Raw genomic sequence first — 27,384 nt, 5'->3', positions numbered from 1 at the left:
CTCACATTGGCTGCGGAGAGTGAGATCACACAGTCATCCGGAACAGCTGATGCTCTCATGTATGTTTCAGTGTTACTTACCTCGAAGCCAGCATAGAAGTAATTTAGCTTGTCTGTTAGGCTCGTGTCACTGGGCAACTCTCGGCTTTGCGTCTCTTTGTAGTCTGTAATAGTTTGCAAGCCCTGCCACATCCGCTTCCTGAAAGCCGCAGCTCTACCCTTTAGCTCAGTGCGGATGTTGTCTTTAATCCATGGCTTCTCTTTGGGGTATGTACGTACAGTCACTGTGGGGACGAGGTCATTAATGCACTTAATGATGAAGCCAGTGACTGATGTGGTGTACTCCTCAATGCCATCAGAAGAATCCCAGAACATATTCCAGTTTGTGTTAGCATAACAGTCCTGTAGCTTGGTATCTGCTTCATCTGACCACTTTTTTATTGACCGAATCACTGGTGCTTCCTGCTTTAATTTTTGCTTGTAAGCAAGGATCAGGAGGATAGAATTATGATCAGATTTGCCAAATGGAGGGTGAGGGAAAGCTTTGTATGGGTCTCTGTGTGTGGAGTAAAGCTGGTCTAGAGGTTTTTTCCCTCTGGTTGCACATTTAACATGCTGATAGAAATTAGGTCAAACGGATTTAAGTTACCCTGCATTAAAGTCCCTGGCCACTATACACAACCTCTGGATGTGCGTTTTCCTGTTTGCTTACGGCGGTATACAGCTCATTGAGTGTGGTTTTAGTGCCATCACTGTTCTGTGGTGGTATGCAGACAGCTATGGAAAATACAGATGAAAACTCTCTGTGTCATTACATACAGCCAAGAAAAACGATTGGAAATTAGAGCGACGGTAACTCATCAGAACTTCCAGCATTACAACCAGGACTTCCCTGGAGCAGATCCTTTGTTTGCTCTCCCCAGAGAAATGTAACTTATTCCAGAGGCTGACCCAAGACAACGCCGGCGTAGGAGAGGTACTCGGGGTGGTATTCTGGTCCGACTTAGGAAGGGTGCATACCACCCACCGCTCCCGGAAATTTTACTCGCTAATGTCCAATCTCTGGAAAATAAAGTTGATGAGCTCAAGGCGAGAGTTGCTTTTCAGAGAGACACCAGGGATATTGTAACACACTCTGCTTCACAGAACCATGGCTCTCTCTTGAGATATACTGTCTAACTCTGTAAAGCCAGTTGGGTGCTCAGTACATCGCACCAACAGCAACAAACATGTCTCTGGGAAGCAGAAGGGTGGAGGTATGTTTTAAGACTAACAACTTATGGTGTAACTGTGATAACATACAGGAACTCAAGTCCTTCTGTTCACCCAACATAGAATATCTCACAATCAAATGCCGACTGTACTATCTCCAGAGAGTATTTTCGGCAATAATTACCAAGGCGGTCTATATCCCCCTCAAGCTGATACCACAACGGCCCTCAAAGAACTTCACTGGACTTTATGCAATCTGGAAACCACATATCCTGAGGCTGCATTTACAGTGGCTTGTGAAAGTATTCACCCCCCTTGGCATTTTTCCTATTTTGTTGCATTACAACCTGGAATTAAAATGGATTTTTTTGGAGGTTTGCATCATTTGATTTACACAACATGCCTACCACTTTGAAGATGCAAATGATTTTTTTATTGAGAAACAAACAACAAATAAGACAAAAAAACAGACAACTTGAGAGTGCATAACTATTCACCCCCCTAAAGTCAATACTTTGTTAGAGACACCTTTTGCAGAAATTACAGCTGCAATTCTCTTGAGATATGTCTCTATAAGCTTGGCACATCTAGCCACTGGGATTTTTGCCCATTCTTCAAGGCAAAACTGCTCCAGCTCCTTCAAGTTGTATGGGTTCTGCTTCTGTACAGCAATTTTTAAGTCAAACCACAGATTCTCAATTTGGATTGAGGTCTGGGCTTTGACTACACCATTCCAAGATATTTAAATGTTTCCCCTTAAACCACTCGAGGGTTGCTTTAGCAGTATGCTTAGGGTCATTGTCCTGCTGGACGGTGAACCTCTGTCCCAGTCTCAAATCTCTGGAAGACTGAAACAGGTTTCCCTCAAGAATTTCCCTGGATTTAGCCCCATCCATCATTCCTTCAATTCTGACCAGTTTCCCAGTCCCTGCCACCACCATGCTTCACTGTGGGGATGTTGTTCTCGGGGTGATGAGAGGTGTTGGGTTTGCGTCAGACATAGCTTTTCCCTTGATGGACAAAAAGCTACATTTTAGTCTCATATGACCAGAGTACCTTCTTCCATATGTTTGGGGAGTCTCCCACATGCCTTTTGGCGAACACCAAACGTGTTTGCTTATTCTTTTCTTTAAGCAATGGCTTTTTTTCTGGTTACTCTTCTGTAAAGCCCAGCTCTGTCGTGTGTACAGCTTAAAGTGGTCCTATGGACAGATACTCCAATCTCCGTTGTGGAGCTTTGCAGCTCCTTCAGGGTTATCTTTGGTCTCTTTGTTGCCTCTCTGATTAATAATGCCCTCTTTGCCTGGTTCGTGAGTTTTGGTGGGTGGCCCTCTCTTGGCATGTTTGTCTTCCGCTACTAGTACACAGCCCTCTCTCTCTCTCTCTCTTCTCATTCCTCTACTGGTACACAGCCCTCTCCCTCTCTTCTCCTTCCTCTACTGGTACACAGCCCTCTCCCTCTCTTCTCCTTCCTCTACTGGTACACAGCCCTCTCCCTCTCCTCTCCTTCCTCTACTGGTACACAGCCCTCTCTCTCTCTTCTCCTTCCTCTACTGGTACACAGCCCTCTCCCTCTCTCTTCTCCTCCTCCTTCCTCCTCAGGGCCTGTCACGTGTGTTTAGAAGCAGACCTGAACTGGGTGCAGTTTTTGGACGTTGCTGTGGATCACAACCTACAGAAGATCAAAGCTCTGATTCAAGGGTCCAGCTAGACGATGAGTGGCAGTGTGGGTACGTGTGTATGAGGTGAATGAAAACAAAGAGGTGTGTGAAGAGGACTGGGGGTCTTTTCTCTGACCCTGAGCTCAATGGACTGGGACTTTGTTGAATGTTACTGAAGTGTGTGTTCTTCCCTCTTGTGTACACACACACATGCTCTATATTATTTTAACAGCAGATATATTACATTACTGCAAGACAAATATTTGACAAACATACATTTTGTTTCATGAGTGTATGAATATTTACAGATTCATTTGGGCTTCATCACTTTTATTTTGTATTTTAGTGGCACATACAGTCAGATGCTTTGTATTTTAGTGGGACATACAGCCAGATGCTTTGGATTTTAGTGGCACATACAGTCAGATGCTTTGTATTTTAGTGGGACATTTTTATTGAATTAAAATTGTATTTATTTCACCTTTATTTAACCAGGTAAAACTACAACCTGACCAGTGTGACAAAAACAACACAGAGTTACACATGGGATAAACAAACGTACAGTCAATAATACAATAGAAAAATATGTGTACACTGCTTGCAAATTAAGTAAGGAGGTAAGGCAATAAATAGGCCAATAGTGGCAAAGTAATTACAATTTAGAAATTTACACGAGTGATATATGTGCAGATTAGGAAGTAAGTAGAAATACTGGTGTGCAAAAGAGCAGAAAAACAAAAAACAATTATGGGGACGCGTTAGGTAGCTGGTTGGATGGGCTATTTACATATTGGCTGTGTACAGCTGCAGCGATCGGTAAGCTGCTCTGACAACTGACGCTTAAAGTTAGTGAACTGGAAGGAAAGGCGGCCAAAGGAGGTGTTGGCTTTGGCGATGACCAGTGAAATATACCTGCTGGAGCACGTGCTACGGGTGGGTGTTGCTATGGTGACCAGTGAGCTGAGATAAGGCTGAGCTTTACCTAGAAAAGACTTATAGATGACCTGGAGCCAGTGGGTTTGGCGACGAATATGTAGCGAGGACCAGCCAACGAGAGTATACAGGTCGCAGTGGTGGGTAGTATATGGGGCTTTTGTGACAAAACGGGTGGCACTGTGATATACTGTATCCAATTTGCTGAGTAGAGTGTTGGAGGCTATTTTGTAAATGACATCGCCAAAGTCAAGGATCGGTAGGATAGTCAGTTTTACTAGGGTATGTTTGGCAGCATGAAAGTCTTTGATGTGAAATAGGAAGCTGATTCTAGATTTAACTATGGATTGGAGATGCTTAATGTGAGTCTGGAAGGAGATTTTAAAGTCTAGCCAGACACCTAGGTATTTATAGTAGTCCACATATTCTAAGTCAGAACCGTCCAGAGTAGTGATGCTAGTCGGGTGGGCGGGTGCAGGCAGCGATCGGTTGAAGAGCATGCATTTAGTTTTACTAGCATTTAAGAGCAATTGGAGGCCACAGAAGGAGTGTTGTATTGCGTTGAAGCTCGTCTGGAGGTTTGTTAACACAGTGACCAAAGAAGGGCCAGATGTATACAGAATGGTGTCATCTGCGTAGAGGTGGATCAAAGAATCACCCGCAGCAAGAGCGACATCATTGATACAGTGCCTTGCGAAAGTATTCGGCCCCCTTGAACTTTGCGACCTTTTGCCACATTTCAGGCTTCAAACATAAATATATAAAATTGTATTTGTTTGTGAAGAATCAACAACAAGTGGGACACAATCATGAAGTGGAACGACATTTATTGGATAATTCAAACTTTTTTAACAAGTCAAAAACTGAAAAATTGGGCGTGCATACTCTAATTCCACCGGGCATTCCACTGATATCAAAACTCGTTCCTCTAGAAAGTGGAAAGCAACACATACTGACCAGCTCATGTTATAGACAGAAGCGTGCTACATGGCAGACCAATTCGAACTCATGTCTCGGCATATCCAGCCATTACATTATCTCAGCCAATCATGACTAGCGGGAAGGTTCCTGCCTTTTTCAGTGGCTAAACCAACTAGGCTGGTAATTTCACAATTTTATTCATATTTACGGATGGCATACATGTTTGTTATTAAGGTACATGAAAGTTCACATGTTCCAGAAGGCATTTCAGCCCCCCAAAAAACACATGTTGAGAAAAAAAAGCTGTGAAGTATTGACACGTGACATATATGAAATATTGATACATTTACTCTGACACGTCACGACCCACCATTAACAGGTCAGGCTCGCGACCCCTACTTTAAGAAAGGCTGATACAGGATATAACAGGAAAATATGGTATAAATTGATGAACTTATTTGAGTTATTAGAGTAATTCTCACGAGGGCTTTACTATCTACGGCAGTGGGGGGACAACACTGGTGACGGTTTGATGTAGACATTGCAGCTTGCCTTTATGTCCCTGAATTGATCACAGTTGAAGCCGGCCACTAGCTTCTTAGGACCGGGTCTGTATGGGGTGAAGGGAATCTTCACACATAGTCGTTGCCCTTGTTTTATCAAAGGCGTTCTGAGGAGACACGTGAAAAAAAATTAGACCTCAAGGAAGCTTTATAGATCTCTAAACTTCAACACACAAGGTAGTGTAAAATATTTCAGATGGAAAATCCCTAAGCTTTAACCACATGAACAGCCCATGAATGCATGTACTTTCTAGTTTAGCCAAGAGCTAAATAATCTCTGGACAGACTACGTAACATAAATTGTATTGAATCATCTGTCAAAAGACTGTGATGCCATAACTAACAAGGAACCGTAGTTCCGGTGCTTTGGTGTCCTCACTAGATATCTGGACATATCAGGATTGGGTGGAGGTGGTGCTGAAAGTGTGTGTGTGTGTGTGGGGGGGGGGGGGGGTTCAAGCAATGATTTCAGACAATGATTTCATTCTGAAAGTTTTCAGAAGGGGGGCTTGGCTGAGAGTTTCTGTTTAGGGGACTGGTGACTTCACTAGTATCATTAGTATCTTTGGTCAAACATTTTCCTCCGGAACCTAATCAAGCATCTTACACAATTACCTGAGATTTTAGGCCTGGGATTCTGAGATTAAGAGCTAAATTGCCAACTTGATGAGCAAAGATTCGGTTTGTCATAAAATCTGAATCCATCCCACTTGGCAAAAACTGGGTGCACATCCAGGATTCAAATCTGGACACATTTCACAGGGCACAGACGTCAGTTCAACGTCTAGTTCAGATTTACATTTGGTTGAGTTATCAACTAATGTGAATTAAAAACCAACAAAAAAGGTTAAAAGTTGACTTTTTGTAAATCCAATCAGTTTTCCATGTTGATTCAACATCATCACACTGATTTTTTGGGTTGAAATTGCATGGAAATAATGTTGATTCAACCAGTTTTTGCACAGTGGGATGGATTCAGGTTTTATGACAAACTGAAACCTTGCTAGTAAAGACATCAGAGAAATGTCAGGGCCTACCTGGCTTCCATTGTTTCAGTCAGCAAGCCACTGCCGGTCACTGTTATGAAGCAGTCTCTTAGACCTTCGGATAGAGGGTTCTCAAACACAACCTCTGCCATCATGTCACTATACTGCAATTCAGATCCAATGGCCTAAAAGAGAACACACATTCGAATAAAAGCATTTGCTAAATAGTATATTATATCGGAACTATCACACTGAATAAACCCCATCTCCAGTTTAATGGCTGTTACTGATATTGGCGTTGTATTTAATAGATCAACTGTTCAGATGACAATTTAACACTTTAGATTTTCATCTTCACAACACGTTTATTCACAGGTCAACCGTTAATATCCTTGCAAATTGCTATTCTCGCTACTAGTGTGTTTGCCACCTATAAATTAAAATGGTAACCCAAGAGTATGTAAAGACAATCGGGGCTTGTTCACTAATGACCCCAAAGAATGTCACTCAGAGAAAGAGCTGTTCTAAGTGGGTTTTTGGAGTGGCTTAAGGATCTGACAGACTGCGAAATGACAATGTTTGGGAATATGCAGTACTCACTTTGATGGTGAGCGAAGGGCTCTGTGACACAAAGTCTTTCTCTGTGATGTACACTGCCCCACTCTTGTCCTTGTCTGTGACCACAGCCGAAACCTTGATGCTGTTGCTCTCCCGCATTTTCTCACCATACACAGAGAAGGGGATGTGGATGGGTATAATCAGATCTGCCAACAGAGTCAATGCATTTGATTGTCAAGGTATCACAAATGCTAACATTCTGTGGTGTCCACAGTACAACAGTAGCAACCCTAACATTCTGTATCATCCTCAGTACAACGTTAGCAACCCTAACATTCTGTATCATCCTCCGTACAACGTTAGCAACCCTAACATTCTGTGTCATCCTCAGTACAACGTTAGCAACCCTAACATTCTGTATCATCCTCAGTACCACGTTAGCAACCCTAACATTCTGTATCATCCTCAGTACAACGTTAGCAACCCTAACATTCTGTAGCGTCCTCAGTACCACGTTAGCAACACTAACATTCTGTATCATCCTCAGTACCACGTTAGCAACCCTAACATTCTGTATCATCCTCAGTACAACATTAGCAACCCTAACATTCTGTATCATCCTCAGTACCACGTTAGCAACCCTAACATTCTGTATCATCCTCAGTACAACGTTAGCAACCCTAACATTCTGTATCATCCTCAGTACCACGTTAGCAACCCTAACATTCTGTATCATCCTCAGTACAACATTAGCAACCCTAACATTCTGTATCATCCTCAGTACAACGTTAGCAACCCTAACATTCTGTATCATCCTCAGTACAACGTTAGCAACCCTAACATTCTGTATCATCCTCAGTACCACGTTAGCAACCCTAACATTCTGTATCATCCTCAGTACCACGTTAGCAACCCTTACATTCTGTAGCGTCCTCAGTATAACATTTGCAACCTGACAGCCATAAGAGTAAGTGTCAGTCGATTTGCTACAACGCTATGGCAGCTATACATGAGACTTTACAGCTTTGTTAAATTGACCAGTTAAACTCTAACTATATGCACTCCTGAAACACAACACCATCATTGAGATTGATATATGTGTCATACCAAGGATGTTGACAAAGAATCATGAAGGTGAAGAGCTGCAATGTGATCTTGGTTTTGTTAAGTGTTTCAGTTCTCTTTGTTCTGTAATGGAAATGCCTCCCTGTGTGCACTACTGTGTTACTTAAACATTGTAGGTCTACTCATGGAAATACTTTTTCACTCTACCTTGGTTGGGAAGGAGCTTCTGTTCTTTCAATTCGGTCTGTATCTGGGAGGATGGGATCCCGTTGTATCTCATGGCCTGAACATTGACATTGATCACTAATTTCCGAGTCACACTGTCGTTGCTGTTCAGTACAAGCTTGAGCTCGATGTCTTTGCCGCTGATCGGCTTGGTCAGCTCCACGATCTTCATGGAAACGCCAGGTTTGTCGTCATGGATCCCATTTGAATTCTCTTCGGGTATGTTGACTCTTTTCACAGCTTGATTGTACACAGCCCTCTCCTTTTCCGTGCCTGTTTGAAATGTGACATTTTGGATGAGTACCTGGTGACTCAAGCAGTTGCTCTCACTCACCTGGGAGAATTATCGTGACAGGTGGACACAGCACCTTTCTGACTCATCTCTTTAAAAAGTACAGAACTTTTCCCCAGACAAACCGTAGTTCTCAAATATATAAAATACAGTTATACCCTTATGATAGGCATAACCCTTGTAACGCTGCATTATTTCTGAAATCAACTGATAACAGTTCAATCTTGATATAGTCAGACTCTCGGTTCATTCAATACCAACCCTCTGCATGTTTATAGTTGGCCGTGATGTCCACTCTCTTGTCGCTGCCCACTGCCTTGGTGCTGATGTTCTGGCCTACGGACACAGTGTCCGTGGAGATCTTTTTCTTGGAGCCGTCAGCGAACACCATCCAGGTTACACGGTCGGCGTTGACTTCGGCGAAGACAAAGGGCACATCGTATTTGAGGTCAACGTGACCCTGCAGTATGGCCTTGACTGGAGCAGGGCCGCAGCAGTAAACACCTGGGGGAGGGGAAGACAGCGTAATACAGGGAGTTCCCTTCATGTCTCCCAGACCCAGGACACAAACTCAGAACCATCTGCACAATAACACAACATACAGTACATACAACCTCCAGAAGTGTGTTATTATGTAAGATGGTGTGAGATGAGATGGAAGTTGGACCGTACCAGTGCTTTTCTCCTGGGGGGTGGGGTCCACAGCCTGCCAGCCATCGTATAAGGAGTCTGCTGAGAGATCGGGCCGTCTCATCCAAGCCTCCACCCACACATGGTAGTTCCTGAGCAGAAAAAACAGTCTTCAAAACTTCATGCTATTGGCATCACTCTTCATACTGTAGCCACAATGACCTCATGTTACACTTACCACACACTGTCGGGGCTCTGTTTGAGTCTGACTCCATCCTTGGAGAAGAATTCATCAATTGTCAGGTTTTTGTCGGTGTCGTGGGCTGACTGGAAGTTGGTAACCACTCGACATGGGATTCCCAAACACCTCAGTACTGACATGGAAATACATTTCAGGAATACTGGTTGACTAAAACAGCATGTTCAAAGCATACTGGTTAACTAAAATAAACACATCAAAGGCATTGACACCAGCCTCTCTCCTCTGGTCAGAGGTGAATCGGACACAAATGGTGGGTAATCTTGCCATCCCTCAAAAACCAATCACAGCCCTGGGTCTGAGTGCATGCAATAGTCAGTGCTATTTAAATAACATGGTATTGATTGATTGACTAAAATAATAATTGAAGGGAGATTGGACAGTGATAGCCTACCTGTGCACATTACAGCGGCGAACACCCAACACTGGCCATACTTGACTGGATTGCCACCATATTTGAGCCACCTCCTTAGTACCTCCACACTGCCGTTCCAGTGAGTGGGGGACACGCCACCATCGTATTGACCATCCCACCGCCCCATCAGGACACCTCCGTCATCGTTAGCGTTGATCTGGGCAAGGAAAATAATGTTACAATTAGATTCCAGAACTCTCATTTGGCTGAGTGAATGTGTTTTTGTACAATCTAAAATGTAGTTGCTTTCCTGGATCTAGATTGAGCATAGCCTTGGACTAAAAAGCATGTTCAGTGTGGAAAGTTACTTTTAGTCCAGGACTAGATTTAATCTGGGTCTGGGAAACCAGTCCTATATGTGTAACAACACCTTAATTAGTGGCACTGGACCCATTTATAGTGAACAGGGCCAGAAATAAACCAATGGATTTTCTTGTGCTGTTTAAACAGAACTATGAGCTGATGATGATTTAAAGAATGTCACTGTTACTAGTGGGGTTCAATAATGTTGTCTCTGTTACTAGTGGGGTTCAATAATGTTGTCACTGTTACTAGTGGGGTTCAATAATGTTGTCACGGTTACTAGTGGGGTTCAATAATGTTGTCACTGTTACTAGTGGGGTTCAATAATGTTGTCACTGTTACTAGTGGGGTTCAATAATGTTGCCACGGCTACTAGTGGAGTTCAATAATGTTGTCTCTGTTACTAGTGGGGTTCAATAATCTTGTCGCTGTTACTAGTGGGGTTCAATAATGTTGTCACTGTTACTGGTGTTGTTTAATAATGTTGTCACTTACTACTTTGGTTCAATAATGTTGTCACTGTTACTAGTGGGGTTTAATAATGTTGTCACTTACTACTTTGGTTCAATAATGTTGTCACGGTTACTAGTGGGGTTCATTAATGTCACTGTTACTAGTGAGGTTTAATAATGTTGTGACTGTTACTACTGGGGTTCAATAATGTTGTGACTGTTACTAGTGGGGTTCAATAATGATGTCACTGTTACTAGTGGGGTTCAATAATGTTGTCGCTGTTACTAGTGGGGTTCAATAATGATGCCACTGTTACTAGTGGGGTTCAATAATGTTGTCACTGTTACTAGTGGGGTTCAATAATGTTGTCACTGTTACTAGTGTGGGTCAGATCTCCAATCTTACCATGGCACTGACCACCCTACTGACATAGATGGGGTTGCAACGAGCAGAGAAGTCCTTGGCGGGGTCACTCAGACACTTGGAATTCACATCAAGCAGCTTCAGGCAAATGTCCACTATATCGTCTTCAAACTGGAGAAACAATACATTAGGGCAGGTTAGCTAGCAAGCCTACAACAATTTCTAAAATGTCTTGTCTATACTAACTTACAATTTAGTCACTTAACAGACGCTCTTATCCAGAGTGACTTACAGTATTGAGTGGATAAATGTTCGCATTGGTCTCCCGCGGTAATCGAAACCCACAACCCTTGAGTTGCAAGAGCCATGCTTTACCAATGGAGCCACACAGGACTCTAGCCAATCATGTAGACTAAGATAACGTGTGACACTTGGTCGGTTTCCTGGACAACAGATTAGTCCTGGACTTCTCCAGAGTAAAAATACTTTTGGATGGAGATTCTCCCATTGAGTTTGCTTTTTAGTTGAGGAATATATTTAATCTGTATCCAGGAAACAAACCCTATATGTTATGAGCAGCTAGCTAGTACTTTTCAACGGTACAATACTGTTTTGTTTGTTCTGTGTACCTGTCCGAAGTTCCACGCCATAGAGCTGATGTATTTGTCAGAACCTTTGTACACCAGGCCTTGTTCTCTCATCACATACTCCTGCCTCTCCTCCTCCTCAGGTAGATGCACCCAGTCCTCTACAGCCCGCAACAAAATACAGACGTTTTAAAACATCAATTATAAGAATTTGTTCCACTGACTTGAATGGTTAAATAAAGGATAAATAAAAAATACATTGTTATTTGTTATTATTAAATGAAAGGGTATCTGGACAATGTTTTAATTGCGAGTAACTTTAACATGTTATCATGCTGTTACTGTGTTATGACCACTGTCTCCCATGCTAGAATGTAGTGTTACCAAGCTGTGTTACCAGTATGTTACCAGGGTGTTACCAGGCTGTTACCAGTATGTTACCAGACTGTGTTATCAGGCTGTGTTACCAGAATGTTACGAAGCCGTTACCAAGCCTTGGTACCAAGCTGTGCTACCAGGCTGCACTACCAATCCATGCTAATAGGCTGTGCTACCAATCTGTGCTGCCAGGATGTGCTGCAAGGCTGTGCTACCAAGCTGTGCTACCAGGCTGTGTGACCAAACTGTGCTAATTGGCTGTGCTACCAATGAACTCATCACATGGTTTCAACAGCAATGCAACCATTTTGATATTAGAGAACAGCATTCATAACCACATATTGTCATTCATATAATGTGGCTCTGGATGTTGTGGCCCATTGTTTGTATCTGTGTGTCTATTATGTCCCAAAACAGTTATGAGGCGTCTTTCCAACCCATACAGAGACATGGGTTACAACAATCTCTGTAAAGTTAGCCATTTCCAGCTGTTAAACTGATAAGAACATTCAGGAATGCAGCATTTGACACCCTCTGGATACTGTATCAAATAATGACTGTGTGTTACCATGGCTGTATTGATGCATTCACCACATTTGTTGTCCTTTGTGTGATTAAAAATATTAATTTATCACAGTTCTTGTTAACATTTTTAGGAATGCTTTATATTCCATTCTAAAGTATAACATATGCTTTACCATACTCTCAAATCTCGTTCGCAGGAAGTGAATTAATTGTCCCAGAATTCCCCATGAGGGATAATGAAGTTGTTTTGAATTGAATTGTCTTTACCTTGGCACCAGGGATTAAACAGCAGAAGGAGCTTGCCCAGACTGCTGCCCACTGAGGCGGTGGCGCTGGTCTTTACAGACAGGCTGTACTCTCCCACTGGGGCGTCTGCTGGGCTGGTGATGTCCAGGGTGATTGAACCCGCCGGGAGCACTGAGCCCTGGTGAACCTTGACCTTCCAGGATGAACGCTTCCAACGGCCTTCAGGTAGCCCGAACACTGACCTGGTCCCCAGTGCCTCTGAAGGCTGGGGTCCTGGATGGAGAAGGGAGGATGTTGTGGGTTGTTTTCAGTAAGAATTAAATTGATGAAATCTTTCAGAAACAGTGATATACACTGGGAGTACTGGGAGTACAAAAAATTAGGAACACCTTCCTAATATTGAGTTGTCCCCATTTGCCCTCAGAACAGCCTCAATTCGTCGGGGCATGAACACTACATGGTGTCGAAAGCGTTCCTCAGGGATTCTGGTCCATGTTAACGCCAATGCTTCTCACTGTTGTGTCAAGTTAGCTGGATGTCTTTTGGGTGGTGAACCATTCTTGATACACATGGGAAACTGTTTAGTGTGAAAAACCCAGAAGCATTGCAGTTCTTGACACACTCAAACTGGTGCGCTTGGCACCTACTACCATTCCCTGTTCAAAGGCACTTAAATCTATTGTCTTACCCATTCACCCTCTGAATGGCACACATACACAATCCATGTCTCAGTTGTCTCAAGGCTTAAAAATCCTTCTTTAACCTGTCTCCTCCCTTTCATCTACACTGATTGAAGTGGATTCAATAAGGGATCATCACTTTCATCTGGATTCACCTGGTCAGTCTATGTCATGGAAAGAGCAGGTGTTCCTAATGTTTTGTACACTGTGTATTTGATTCAATATTTTCTGACAGCGTAACTTTGATGTCAGGAGTACAGTACATATACCTCCACTTGTACTGTATCTCAAATCCTGTCAGTGGTGCAATTCAGTCTTTATATAAGATTTAATTGACCCCAACTCAGCTATCTGCAACACATACAAGGATTTAATATCTTTATTACTGCATGTGTCTGTCTTGTCAAAAGGGACTAACATAGGGCCGGTTTCCCTGCCCTAGCCTAGATTCATCCTAGTGTGTTTTAGTCCAGGGCTAACATAAATTGTCTGGGAAACTAATACAAACAGCACTAATAAATAGCAGAGATAAATAAAGTTATTATATTTTCTATTCTAACTCACCTGTCTCCACCATCAGCTCCAGTAAGTCTGTTGTGGATCTGAAGGGGCCATGGAAGTCAAAGGTGACCAGGAAGGACTGGCCTCTCCTGACTATCAGTCTGTTCACTGAGATGTCATTGGTTTTGTGGGCTTTGTTGTTCTTCTCACAGTGGAGCTCTAATTTTCCAACGTCTTCAAGAAAGAAAGAAATTAATAAGTATATAGATACTTTATACATTTTTAATTTGAAACTGAATTATCCCAAAATTCAGATTTAAATTTTTTCCTGATAATACAACTTTTTTGTTTTCTAGTGTGGGTGTCTGTTTCTGCATTTGCCGTTGTATTTCCCAATGTTTGTTTGTCACATTTTTTCCTGACAGCAACATAGCAGAAACAGAACGTCAGTTGGGCTAGTTTAGACCACTGGATAGAGAAAACACTTGTGACCTTGCAAAAAAAATAAAAAATAGGTTAAAGACCATACATAGACTTAGAAATTAGAATGTAATATGTTCTCTATGTAAAAGACAGCCTTGGGCCAGTATGAAATGGTATGAGGAACCTATGACAATAATTCAAGTGAAATATGGCAGAAGATTAGTGATGAAAACAGCCCCTTAAAGGCAGGGAGAATCCCCCCCCCCCCCCCCAAAAAAAAAAAGTAAGCCTGTATATTGCACAGGTAACACATTATAGTACTACAGTACACTACAGTATACCTGTATTCAAATACTGTATGTACAAAGACAGCAGCAGATCTTCAAGTCCAGCTGTAACATTTGCTGATCTGCCCCTATCTGTAAATGTTTATATAATTTGCTGACGTGTTATCTTTGCAATACACAACAGGCCAACTTTGCATATTTTCTCTAATGGCTCATAAATAATAAAAGCTGTCAGAAATCATATTAATTTAACAGAAGAACAAACAACAACAAGGATGATCTTCCTTTGTAAGAAAATGTTCCATTCTACAAGTCAAGTTACCCAATTACCCATTCACTCTACTAAATTACCCTCTGTCACTAAACATGACATAGGCTACCTTGACAATGCAATATCCACATTTTTCAGCATCTAAAAAATCTTGCAACGAGCAGTGTTAGTTGACTTACCAAAACCCATTGAAGCTGTATCTCATGTGGTTGTGTTGGTAAGTGGATTGAGTTGCTTGTTGTAGTACTGCAGTAGTGTAAGTAATGCAAGGATGCCAGGGCTTTTAAAGGGAGCCCAACCCAGGTCATAAGAATGTCTCAAAAATTACACTGAAAAATACACACCCTTTCACTAGAATGGTCTTTCTGATTCCTCCCCTGTGTATAGGTGAAAATAACTACTTTACATTTTTAGGCAAGTGATCATAATCTCTGTGCCTTTCAGACCTTAATGTCATTCCCCTTCCATGATTCTGGCTCAAATGGACATTTAGACCTTCTACTGGCCAAATTGGCAACTATTTCAGATCGAATCAGAGTGTATCTGTCAGTTGCACAGACTACAGCAGGTGTAAACAGTATAGTAAAATGCTTGCTTGCTTGCATGCTCTTCCTCAACGTTGCAGTAATACTATGTCATATAAAATAAATACACACAAGAAATGAAAAAAGGTACACAAGAATGAAGGAAATACACAGGAAAATATTGACAAGTAGAATATAATGACATGGATAACATATTGATATGGATAATATATTGATATGGATAATATATTGACATATAGAATACAATGACATGGATAATATATTGATATGGATAATATATTGATATGGATAATATATTGACATATAGAATACAATGACATGGATAATATATTGATATGGATAATATATTGACATATAGAATATAATGACATGGAGAATGTATTGATATGTATACAAAATAAAAAGTAGACACTATTGAAATCTATATACATCTTGATTTCTATGCAGGGCAAATGACACATCAAATATGAATACTCCCATCACTCCCCTGTATTCAGTGCATTTGGAAAGTATTCAGACCTCTTCACTTTCTCCAGAGATGTTTGATCGGGTTCAAGTCCGGGCTCTGGCTCAGCCACTAAAGGACATTCAGAGACTTGTACCCGAAGCCACTCCTACGTTGTCTTGACTATGCGCTTATGGTTGTTGTCCTGTTGGAAGGTGAACCTCCGGCCAGGTCTGAGCGCTCTAGGAGCAGGTTTTCATCAACCATCACTCTATACTTTGCTCCGTTCATCTTTACCTTGATCCTGACTAGTCTCCCAGTCCCTACCGCTGAAAAACATCCCCACAGCATGATGCTGCCACCACCATGCTTCACCGTAGGGATGGTGCCAGGTTTCCTCCAGAAGTGACGCTTTGCATTCAGGCCAAAGAGTTCAATCTTGGTTTCATCACACCAGAAAATCTTGGCTTCGGTCTAGCCACTCTATCATAAAGGCCTGATTGGTGGAGAGCTCTGTGAGAGTGACCATCGGGTTCTTGGTCACCTCCTTGACCAAGGCCCTTCTACCTCGATTGGGCAGTTTGGCCGGGCGGCTAGTCTTGGTGGTTCCAAACTTCTTCCATTTAAGAATTATGGAGGCCACTGTGTTCTTGGGGACCTTCAATGATGCAGAAATGTTTTGGTACCCTTACCCAGATCTGTGCCTTGACACAATCCTGTCTCGGAGCTCTACGGACAATTCCTTCAACCTCATAGCTTGGTTTTTGCTCTGACATGCACTGTCAACTGTGGAACCATATATAGACGTGTTTGCCTTTCCAAATAATTTCCAATCAATTGAATTTACAACAGGTGGACTCAAATCAAGTTGGAAAAACATATCAAGGATGATCAATGGAAACAGGATGCACCTGAGTTCAATTTCGAGTCTCATAGCAAAGGGTCTGAATACTTATGTAAAAAAAGGTATTTCTGTTCTTAATTGGTTTTCGCTTTGGTATTGTGTCTAGGTTAGGGCTGACCCCATTTAGTTTAATTTTTTTTTTTTCTGTTTTTAATTTTCATTTGCAAAAAATTCTAAAAACCTGTTTTCACTTTGTCATATATGGGGTATTGTGTGTAGATTGATGTGAGAAAAAAATGATGTAATACATTTTTTAGAATAAACAGTAAAGTAATAAAATGTGGAAAGGTCAAGGGGTCTGAATACTTTCTGAAGGCACAGTATGCTGCCATGGTGCAACGGCAATGAATTTGTTTGATAGAACAGTTCACGACTACAATCATTTAAACGTTAAAGGTACTTTATTCCCCATTTAACAGTTGTCAACTCCCTTTGAATTGGCTTTTATCATACAGTATTTATATATTTAGTTTTTCTCTGGTTTCTACTTTCATTCACCAATAAGCAGTGTCACATTCTATCGTCCAGGTTGCTCAAGACATCTTATTTCCCCATCTCTGACTAATGTGATTACACCTTTTAGCTGCACCTTTTTTTCACTGGTTTATCTTGATTATAAACGTCAGTTCATCTACTTTTCTGCTTCTTGATGATTTCATGAAGGCAGTTTTGCTGCTCGGAACCATTGCGAAAGTGCTTACTCAACGTCCGATGTGGGAGAGGTAGGCAAACTTCTGACTAAATGACTAAAGGGGGAAACATTGTCTGTTATCAGTTATCTGTTATAACACATCTGATTCAAATGATCCGACTGCTCATGCGATTCAATCCAGAGTAGTTAGGAACTGGTGTGTTAGTGCTGGGCTGGAATAAAATGCTGTGTACACGGCTCTCCAGGACCAGGCTCTTGGCCATCTGCCCTGTTCTTGACATGCAGCTCTGGTCACGCATCCCCCATCCACGCCCTCCTTGCCTGGGCCCTCATGGCCGTGTTCTGCGGCGGCCCCAGCTGCCTCACTTCCACCCTGCCCTCCACCCCACGGCTACAGCGACCCAGGTGGGCCATGTATCTCTGAGCGTGGGCACCGCGGTGCCAGGTGCGTAGCTGGGAGTCATGTTTCTGGTGGGCGAACAGCTCTGTCTCATCCAGGTGAGGCTTGAGGCGCACGCCCTGCGCACGCTCCTGCCAGTGGAAGAGGAAGAGCTGCCGGGTGTTCTTCCTCTGGCCCCAGCGCATGGCGGTTCTCAGAGCTGTCATGCCCTCAGCGTCCTCCAGTTGGTGTGGGGCGCCGCGCACCAGTAGCTCCTGGATGGACTGCAACTGGCCCTGGGCGGCTGACGCGTGGAGGGCCCCGCGCCCCAGGGGAGTCTGGCCCTTAACGTTGGCCCCTAGATAACAGGGTCAAGTTTGTTAGGCATACAGAAAGAAAACGGACTAAAACAACAAACTGGCTTGAATTTTGCTTTCTTCTGCCAAACGTTTTCTGTTGCATGGCCTAATTAACATAACCCAGATATTGCCAGCGTACCAGAAAAACCCTGTATCTCCAAAAAGTGAAATGTTCAGGAATTAAAAATAATAAATCATTTTTTTCAGACGTATTGTTATTTACTAATCGAAGTTCACAAGGCATTTTTTTATTATTATTTATATTAGTCCTACAGAAATATTGTTTTCTTTCACAGAGCATGGAGGGGAATCAGGGGCGTCATGCACACACAAATCTGAGGGGGAACAAAGTATGTGAGGATGGCTGGGGGTGGTAATGGTAGCAAAATTACAAGATTATGTTATAATATTGTTTATGCAACGAATGGTTGTTTTATGCAATATTTGAGAGTTTTTAGATAGTTCTCATCTATGTCTGTGTAAACTGAGAGGAGCCTAAAAACCTACAGCTGGCATTCCAGAGATAAGATGTGGTCAGTGTAAGCCAGATAGCCTGGAAGAGTTTAGAACCATCCCTTATTTTTCTAATCATCCTGGAATCTGGGAAACTAAGCCAAGGTGGGGTTAAAACAACACCCCCGTGCAGATGACCACAGGTTAAACCCAAAGTGGCTTATGGTGCCCCCCAATCTGCAATCGAGGGGTGAAACCACCCATGACTAAGCATTCTTTGTGTCAGCTATATAAAGATCTCTGCATTTCTGTGAAGGTTAGGTTGCTCGGCCCAACAGTCAAGAGTGTTGGGTTGACTAGTCTCATTATTCCAATAATTAATCGATATTGAATGAAGACGATTGTTTGAAGAAATGACAGTCTCTCTCACTTGATTAGAATATTCCACGACTGTAGTCTGGAGGGGGGCTAGCTCCCTCGTTCATAAATTGGAGAGCTTAGCTTTTTCAAACACTTGAAACAGCTTTTTTCTGCAATCTACAGCCATAATCATTATGCCTAATTCCATGTAAAAAAAATAGCAACTCAATATATTTCTGCATATCTAAGCATAACTCTTGAGCTGGTGGTTCTTTCATTTTAATGAAGTAAATATGCTTTTCTGAATTTCTTCCTAAAATCTGGGTAAAAGATTGAAATGAATACGAGTCTTAGTCAGTACATTTAGTGCTTGCGTTTCTAATGTCTACCAACCTTGCCAGCAGGCATGCCAGCTAAGATAGTTACAGTACACAAGCCAGATAGGCTGAATTGGCTTCTTGGTAGTTGGGAGATCGGAAACCAATCTGTGCTAGTTAAAGCCAACTTCATAAAATTGCTAAGTGGCTAGTAGTATAACAGAGAGTCTTACATGTTTTTTAGTTAAATATCTGAGGGGGGGCCTCCCCGGGTGGCGCAGTGGCCAAGGGCCAAGGGTCTCTGTGCCATCAGAGACTCTGGGTTTGCGCCCAGGCTCTGTCGTAACCGGCCGCGACCGGGAGGTCCGTGGGTTGACGCACAATTGGCCTAGCGTCGTCCGGGTTAGGGAGGGCCTGGCTGGTAGGGATATCCTTGTCTCATCGCGCACCAGCGACTCCTGTGGCAGGCAGTGCGCGCTAACCTAGCTTCGTCCGGGTTAGGGAGGGCCTGGCCTTTAGGGATATCCTTGCACGGTGTTTCCTCCGACACATCGGTGCGGCTGGCTTCCGGGTTGGATGCGCGCTGTGTTAAGAAGCAGTGCGGCTTGGTTGGGTTGTGTATCGGAGGACGCATGACTTTCAACCTTCTACTAAAAACAATTGGATACCACGAAATTGGGGAGAAAAAGGAGTAAAACTTCAACAACAAAAAACAACAACAAAAAAATATATATCTGAGGGGGCACCTGCCCCTGTGCCCCCTATGGGCATCATGCCTCTATGAGGGATGTCTACATTCAATTTATGTCAAAATTATATTTATCAAAATCACCCCAAGTGAGATACAAGGTTTTTCCAGTGTGCCGGTGATATCCAGATGTTTTGCCTCTGCGGTGGTGGGTACCTTGTTGGAGCAGGAAGCGGACAGCGGGCATGTGTCCACGGTGGGCACTGATGAACAGAGCAGAGAAGAGACGGTGAGAGAGCCAGGAGGGAGCTCCACTCATAGAACTCATAGCACTGAGATGGGAGGAACGTGGCGGTGCTGGTTTGGACATCACACTCTTGAGCTACATGAAATAAAGAGAAAATAGTCATTTTTATGTGTGAAAAGTCGATGGAAATTTTCATCCTAAAAAAAGGGAAGAGTGAAGTAAATAAGGTCTACAGTTTGTAATAACAGCTGTGAGATGCAGTTTTGATGTGCAGTAATTACAGGCTAGCCACATTAGATCAAATAAGGAGGTGGATCTTTCAGCAAGTCTGGTAAAGAAATGCAGTATTGCTATTAGGTGATGATGGTTTTTAACCTTTATTTAACTAGGCAAGACAGTTAAGAACCAATTCTTATTTACAATGACGGCCTACCCCGACCAAACCCCTAACCCGGACGACGCTGGGTCAATTGTGCGCCGCCCTATGGGACTCCCAAACACGGCCAGTTGTGATATAGCCTGGAATCGAACCAGGGTCTGTAGTGACACCTCTTGCACTGTGCCTTAGACCACTGAACCACTCGGAAGCCTACTTTTTTTTTTACTATGATCAATAATGACCTGAGACATAGAGAGTCTCTGTGTAGGACTGCTGTAGACTATTCTAGGTTCTTCTTTCAAGCCACATCACCTTGAATACATCCCCAGTAGCTGCAGCTATCACAAGCTCAGACCATCCATCATAAGGCCAGATCATCAGGGTGACAGTAGTTCCAGGGATGATGTCATTACAGTGGATAGTGGTGTCATCACATAGGTCACCTGTTGGGTGGAGAGAGTATACATTAGGTCTGGTCAGAGAAGCACATCATTAGATAATTAGTCTGACTGGAAAACACCCTCAATAAAATGTTCACCATGACGGGCCTGTCACTGCTAGCCTACGTCTGAGATTTATAAGGTCCGTGATTCTAACTTCATTAAACCCAATAAAAATCTATGAATAAATATCTAATCAATGAATCAACAACATCTTTTAACATATGTCAACAGTTAAACCAGCATATGACATCAAAGGTATTTATTTTACCATTATCCAAGTAGCATACTCTCTGGAAGTCTGTGGGAATCCCAACCACTAATTCCATTGTGTTTTTTAGCTCTCTGATTCTCATATTGTGGTGGCAGTCGGGCACAACGAACATCTCTCCCGTTTCACGCAGCCTGACACCAAGACTGAACTTGACTTTCGTCAACGGGTCACGGTAAACTGCACTTTTGGGTCTCCGTACACTCTTCGAGTCGATGTCGCGGTTAATCATCGCACTTTTGGGTCTCGGTACCTGAAGTGAAATCCTCTTCGTTGTGGTGTAAAAATATGCCATTGGATTGCTCATGGAAACGCGCTCAATAATTTTTGCAGATTGCAAAGGGTTTAGAATTCTAAAAGAATGAATTAATGAATTCTCTTCAGTTTGGAATGTTGTCTGACTATTACTGTTGCTATGGTGATAGACGTTAGAGTCCCATTGTTGCGCTTTCGGCTCATGTGCGACAGTAACATACACACAGTTGAAAAAATGCCTATGTTTTTGACATGAAAGATATAATATGTTACTATTGCAATGATGATAAGACAACTAAAATGATTGTTCATTTTTTAAATTCTTGTTGCCAAATACTTTATACACAAACAAAAATTCCAAAATTCTATACCAAAATTACACATTTTTCTGATTGAATTTAATGATCTTATTAAAACATTAACCCTAGTGAACAACAACAAGAATAACATCTTCCTGAATCATTATAATAATATATTTTCAGAGTGAATACAATTGCACTAAAATTGTAAATGTTTTGTATTATTTTATTTATATTTTGTGTATTTTTGAGTATTTTCTTGTTAATACCTGTGTTATGTTTTGTTAGACATGTTTGATGTAGCAATGTAAGTTGATTTTTGAATTGTGAAAAAAAAATAAAAATACACACAGTTGAAAATATCTAATGTTTCATGATCAACTGATACTTAGTATCAGTTTAGTTATATTATCTTGGAAGTACCTGGTATATTATGGTCAAGAGGTAGGCCCACTTTTTAATGGATTTGCGACAGCAGTCCCACTTTAAATTCTGTACAACTTATTTCTGACTTTGTAACGTGATTGTCTCAGCAGTGACAATTGAAATCGGCTATATAGTCAGTGGTGAAATGGGGATATTTATGTGAGGGAGCAGAACAGTTTGATCTCATCATTTTCTCAATCGAAGCTTTACCCACCAGTGGTTTTGAGCCACACCTACTAAATAAAAATAATAGTAATAATCTGAAATATTTTTTGGTGTCACATATAGGTTTGCAAACAATGTAAAAAAGAATATATATATATATATATATATATATATATTGAGTTAATAAAGCCACATACACACATACACCTCTTTCTGCTTTCTTGAGTAAATTTAAGTAGGCATGTCCCTTAAGAACAAATTCTTATCAACAATGACTAGGAACAGTGTGTTAACTGCCTTGTTCAGGGGCAGAACACAGATTTTTATTAACTTGTCAGCTCAGGGATTCAATCAGCAACCTTTCGGCTTCTGGCCCAATGGTCTAACCACTAGGCTACCTCCCTAGTGGCTAGGCTACCTGCCTAGTGGTTAGAGCTAGAACGTTCAAGCCCATTTGGGTGCTGCCATAGATTTACAGTAGAAGTGCCTGTCAAAGAAGGCTGAAGGTCATTGGCTAAAGATAAAATTACATCAAATCACATTTTTTTCTACCGTAGCTTTGATTGGACTGATCATGTCAACATCATACTTTCAAAATCTTAGCAAGCAAGCTAGACAAGCAGTCATCATCATGAATCACGTTGACAATCTACTGGCAAATCCTTTTCCATGCTTATCATATGAAGAGAAATTAGAGATAAAACGTCTCTGTGCTCATTTGCCATAAACATTACACAACAAGTCGGAAATCACAAACTCAACTATGAGTGGTTTGGAAGGAAGCAGTGGCTAACTGCAAGGATCTCAAAGCAATCACTATTTGATTCCTCTGCCTGCTATTCAATGGAGAGTGTGTGTGTGGTCCAAGTCTGGGTTTAACCTCTTAGAGCTCTAGGGGCGCTATTTCATTTTTGGATAAAAAACGTTCCCGTTTTAAGCGCGATATTTTGTCACGAAAAGATGCTCGACTATGCATATTCTTGACAGTTTTGGAAAGAAAACACTCTGAAGTTTCAGAATCTGCAAAGATTTTGTCTGTAAGTGCCCCAGAACTCATTCTACAGGCGAAACCAAGATGATGCATCACCCAGGAATTAGCAGAATTTCTGAAGCTCTGTTTTCCATTCTCTCCTTATATGGCTGTGATTGCGCAAGGAATGAGCCTACACTTTCTGTCGTTCGCCCAAGGTCTTAGCAGCATTGTGACGTATTTGTAGGCATATCATTGGAAGATTGGCCATAAGAGACTACATTTTCCAGAGGTCCGCCCGGTGTCCTTTGTCTAAATTTGTGCGTAATCTTCAGGTGCAGGCATTTTCTCCTGGGATTCAGGAGAGAAAGCATGTTTCCAAGAACGATGTATCAATGAAGAGATATGTGAAAAACACCTTGAGGATTGATTCTAAACAACGTTTGCCATGTTTTCAGTCGATATTATGGAGTTAATTTGGAAAAAAGTTTGCGTTTTGAGGACTGAATTTATGGATTTTTTTTGGTAGCCAAATGTGATGTATAAAACGGAGCTATTTCTAATACACAAGGAATCTTTTTGGAAAAACTGAGCATCTGCTATCTAACTGAGAGTATCCTCATTGAAAACATCAGAAGTTCTTCAAAGGTAAATTATTTTATTTGAAGGCTTTTATGTTTTTGTTAATGTTGCGTGCTGGATGCTAACGCTAATGCTAACGCTAAATGCTAACGCGAAATGCTAACTCTAGCTAGCTACTTTTACACAAATGATTGTTTTCCTATGGTTGAGAAGCATATTTTGAAAATCTGAGATGACAGTGTTGTTTACAAAAGGCTAAGCTTGAGAGATGGCATATTTATTTCATTTCATTTGCGATTTTCATAAATAGTTAACGTTGTGTTATGCTAATGAGCTTGCTGATAGATTTACACAATCCTGGATACAGGGGTTTTTTCATAGCTAAACGTGACGCAGAAAACGGAGCGATTTGTCCTAAACAAATAATCTTTCAGGAAAAACTGAACATTTGCTATCTGAGAGTCTCCTCATTGAAAACATCTGAAGTTCTTCAAAGGTAAATGATTTTTTTGAATGCTTTTCTGTTTTTTTGTGTAAATGTTGCCAGCTGAATGCTAATGCTAAATGCTACGTTAGCCATCAATACTGTTACACAAATGCTTGTTTTGCAATGGTTGAGAAGCATATTTTGAAAATCTGAGATGACAGTGTTGTTAACAAAAGGCTAAGCTTGAGAGCTAGCATATTTATTTCATTTCATTTGCGATTTTCATGAATAGTTAACGTTGCGTTATGGTAATGAGCTTGAGTCTGTATTCACGAACCCGGATCCGGGATGGGGAGATCAGAAAGGTTAAGGATTTAAAACATCTGTCTGAAAGGGTCTCTAAACATGTGAATTGTACATCACATATAGACAACGCTGTTAAACTTAAACGTAGATCCCGCTCCGCTCGCGGATCCCTCCGCTTCCGTGGAACCGGACCGTGGATCGTCGCCGGAGGCTCCGGACTGTAGATCGTCGCCGAAGGAACCGGATCGTGGATCGTCGCCGGAGGAACCGGACCGTAGATCGTCACCGGGGACTCCAGACCGTGGATCGTCACCGGAGTTCCTGACCCTTGGATCATCGCCGGGGACTACGGACCGTAGATCATCGCAGATCATCCAGACTGTCGCTGGAGACTCCAGACCTTGGATCGTCTCTGGAGGATCTGGGCCATGGATCATCACTGGAGGCTACGGGCCATGGATCATCAATGGAGGCTCCGGGCCATGGATCATCACTGGAGGCTCCGGGCCATGGATCATCACTGGAGGCTTCGTGCCATGGATCATCACTGGAGGCTCCGGGCCATGCATCATCACTTACTGTCACGCCCTGACCTTAGAGATCCTTTTAATTCTCTATTTTGGTTAGGTCAGGGTGTGACTATTTCTTTGTTTGGCCTGGTATGGTTCCCAATCAGAGGCAGCTGTTTATTGTTGTCTCTGATTGAGGATCATACTTAGGCAGCCTTTTTCCCACCTTAGTTTGCTTATTTTCCACCATAATTTGCAAATAAATTCATTAAAAATCCTACAATGTGATTTTCTGGATTTCTTTCCCTCATTTTGTCTGTCATAGTTGAAGTGTACCTATGATGAAAATTACAGGCCTCTCTCATCTTTTTAAGTGGGAGAACTTGCACAATTGGTGGCTGACTAAATACTTTTTTGCCCCACTGTATATGGACGGAATTAATCGAACAAAAGGACCAATTGTGATGTTTATGGGACATATTGGAGTGCCAACAAAAGAAGCTCGTCAAAGGTAAGGCATGTTTTATATTTTATGTCTGCGTTTTGTGTAGCGCCTGCAGGGTTGAAATATGCTACCCTCTTTGTTTACTGTTGTGCTGTCATCAGATAATAGCTTCTTATGCTTTCGCCGAAAAGCTTTTTAAAAATCTGACATGTTGCCTGGATTCACAACGAGTGTAGCTTTAATTGAGTATCTTACATGTGTGATTTAATGACAGTTTGATTTTTATATCATTTATTTGAATTTGCTGCGCTGCATTTTCCCTGGTTATTGGCAGAGTGGGACGCAAGCGTCCCCTATACCATAAGAAGTTAAGTCAAACAGCAGTTACATCAGTCAAATACAGAGTAGCCAGTTTCTGCTCTGCTTGCTTTTACAACTTGGAGAAAAAGCACAACACACAGACAACAGCTGCCTCTGTTCGCAGGCCCTTTGGCGTCCGCACCGTCCTAAAGCACACCGATATTGTTTCAAAAAATGTATAACAGTGCAATGATAAAACTGGGGTGGTGGTACAAAAATGCAATATCAGAATGTGTGTGTGTGTGTGTGGGGGGGGGGGGGTCATGTCCCCCCATCCCCAGTGAAAGTTGCACCCCTGCATAAAACAGTCCCTCCCTCTACCACAATGGCATCAATTCTTCAACACTAACAAACTTCTAAACTTCTTCCACTATGCACCATCATATTTCTCTCCCCAAATAATAGCCTAAAATGTTTGTTATTCCTTATGAGTAAAAGTGTAGTAGTCTGAGTGTAGTTACTTGTGATGAAATATGTGATCTAAGTGCCCCACACACCAACGTAATAAGGTTGATATTTGAACTGAACACAAATATAAAACGCAACATGCAACAATTTTAAAGATGTTGCTGAGTTACAGTTCAAATAAGGGAATTAGTCAATTGAAATAAATTCATTAGGCCCTAATCTATGGATTTCACATGACTGGGCAGGGGCGCAGCCATGGGTGGGCCTGGGAGGGCATAGGCCGAACCACTGGGGAGCCAAACCCAGCCAATCAGAATGAGGACTTGATTGACAATGTGTATGGGAATGTTCTTAAACAAATTATAACCTGGGTGGTTCGAGCCCTGAATACTGATTGACTGACAGCCGTCACCATGAACTCCTGAAGCTGGTACAGGTACTCTCTCCTGTTCTCTGCATGGAGCAGCTGCCACAAGACAAGACAGAAGACAGAAAGCTTTAACACCACAGCAACAGATCCAAGTTATGGGTTGTTACACGAAAAGAGTGCCTTTTGTATTGCTTTGATATTTTCAGTAGAACTTGTGCACCGATATTGAATTTTTAAAAGCCTGTTATATTAAATGAAGTGCCCCTTAATATACACCAAATAGAGAATTAAAGAAATCACCTAAAAAATTATGCATTTTTACATGTCGCTCTGTGCACACTCTGTGACTTCTAGGAAGATTTGAATCCACATAACCTCAATGTTTCTCTAAGTTTCCACCATCATTGTAAAGCCCTAGTTATTTTGTTGCACTGTAAAGTCACCCATGGCTGCAACCCAGCCATGGGTGGGCCTGGTAGAGCATAGGCCCACCCACTTGGGAGCCAGGCTGACCCACTGAGGAGCGAAGCTCAGCCAATCAGAATGAGTTTTTCTCCACAAAAAGGCTCTATTACAAAGATAAATACACTTCACCCCCTCTGACGATCCTGCAGGGAAAGAAGCCGGATGTGGAGGCCCTGGGTTGGCATGGTTACACGTGGTCTGTGGATGTGAGGCTGGTTGGAC

The 27,384-nt window shown here is 42.1% G+C and overlaps 2 protein-coding genes across 2 annotated transcripts; both read right to left on the bottom strand.

Moving 5' to 3' along the window:
* Window positions 1-4,607: 4,607 nt before the first annotated feature.
* Window positions 4,608-15,993, bottom strand: LOC110528573 (protein-glutamine gamma-glutamyltransferase 2-like). The gene is made up of 13 exons (XM_036984459.1): window positions 15,948-15,993; window positions 13,819-13,989; window positions 12,596-12,847; window positions 11,468-11,586; window positions 10,881-11,009; window positions 9,699-9,876; window positions 9,284-9,419; window positions 9,088-9,197; window positions 8,677-8,919; window positions 8,106-8,396; window positions 6,876-7,039; window positions 6,327-6,460; window positions 4,608-5,396 (listed from the first exon to the last, which is right to left on the bottom strand). Exons 1-13 carry the CDS (start codon window positions 15,991-15,993, stop codon window positions 5,219-5,221), a joined length of 2,151 nt encoding a protein of 716 aa, XP_036840354.1. The 3' UTR covers window positions 4,608-5,218.
* A 1,019-nt stretch (window positions 15,994-17,012) lies between these two features.
* Window positions 17,013-21,577, bottom strand: LOC110528572 (ankyrin repeat domain-containing protein 60). Its single transcript, XM_021610704.2, has 4 exons — window positions 21,176-21,577; window positions 20,777-20,907; window positions 20,055-20,220; window positions 17,013-18,019 (listed from the first exon to the last, which is right to left on the bottom strand). The coding sequence occupies exons 1-4, from the start codon at window positions 21,480-21,482 to the stop codon at window positions 17,574-17,576; spliced, it is 1,050 nt and encodes a 349-aa protein (XP_021466379.2). The 5' UTR covers window positions 21,483-21,577; the 3' UTR covers window positions 17,013-17,573.
* Window positions 21,578-27,384: the final 5,807 nt, after the last annotated feature.

The sequence above is a fragment of the Oncorhynchus mykiss genome, chromosome 7, assembly GCF_013265735.2.
Source record: "Oncorhynchus mykiss isolate Arlee chromosome 7, USDA_OmykA_1.1, whole genome shotgun sequence".
Lineage (NCBI taxonomy): Eukaryota > Metazoa > Chordata > Actinopteri > Salmoniformes > Salmonidae > Oncorhynchus > Oncorhynchus mykiss.
The sequence above is the reverse complement of the archived record's forward strand: the minus strand, read 5'-3'. Positions and strand labels throughout refer to the sequence as shown.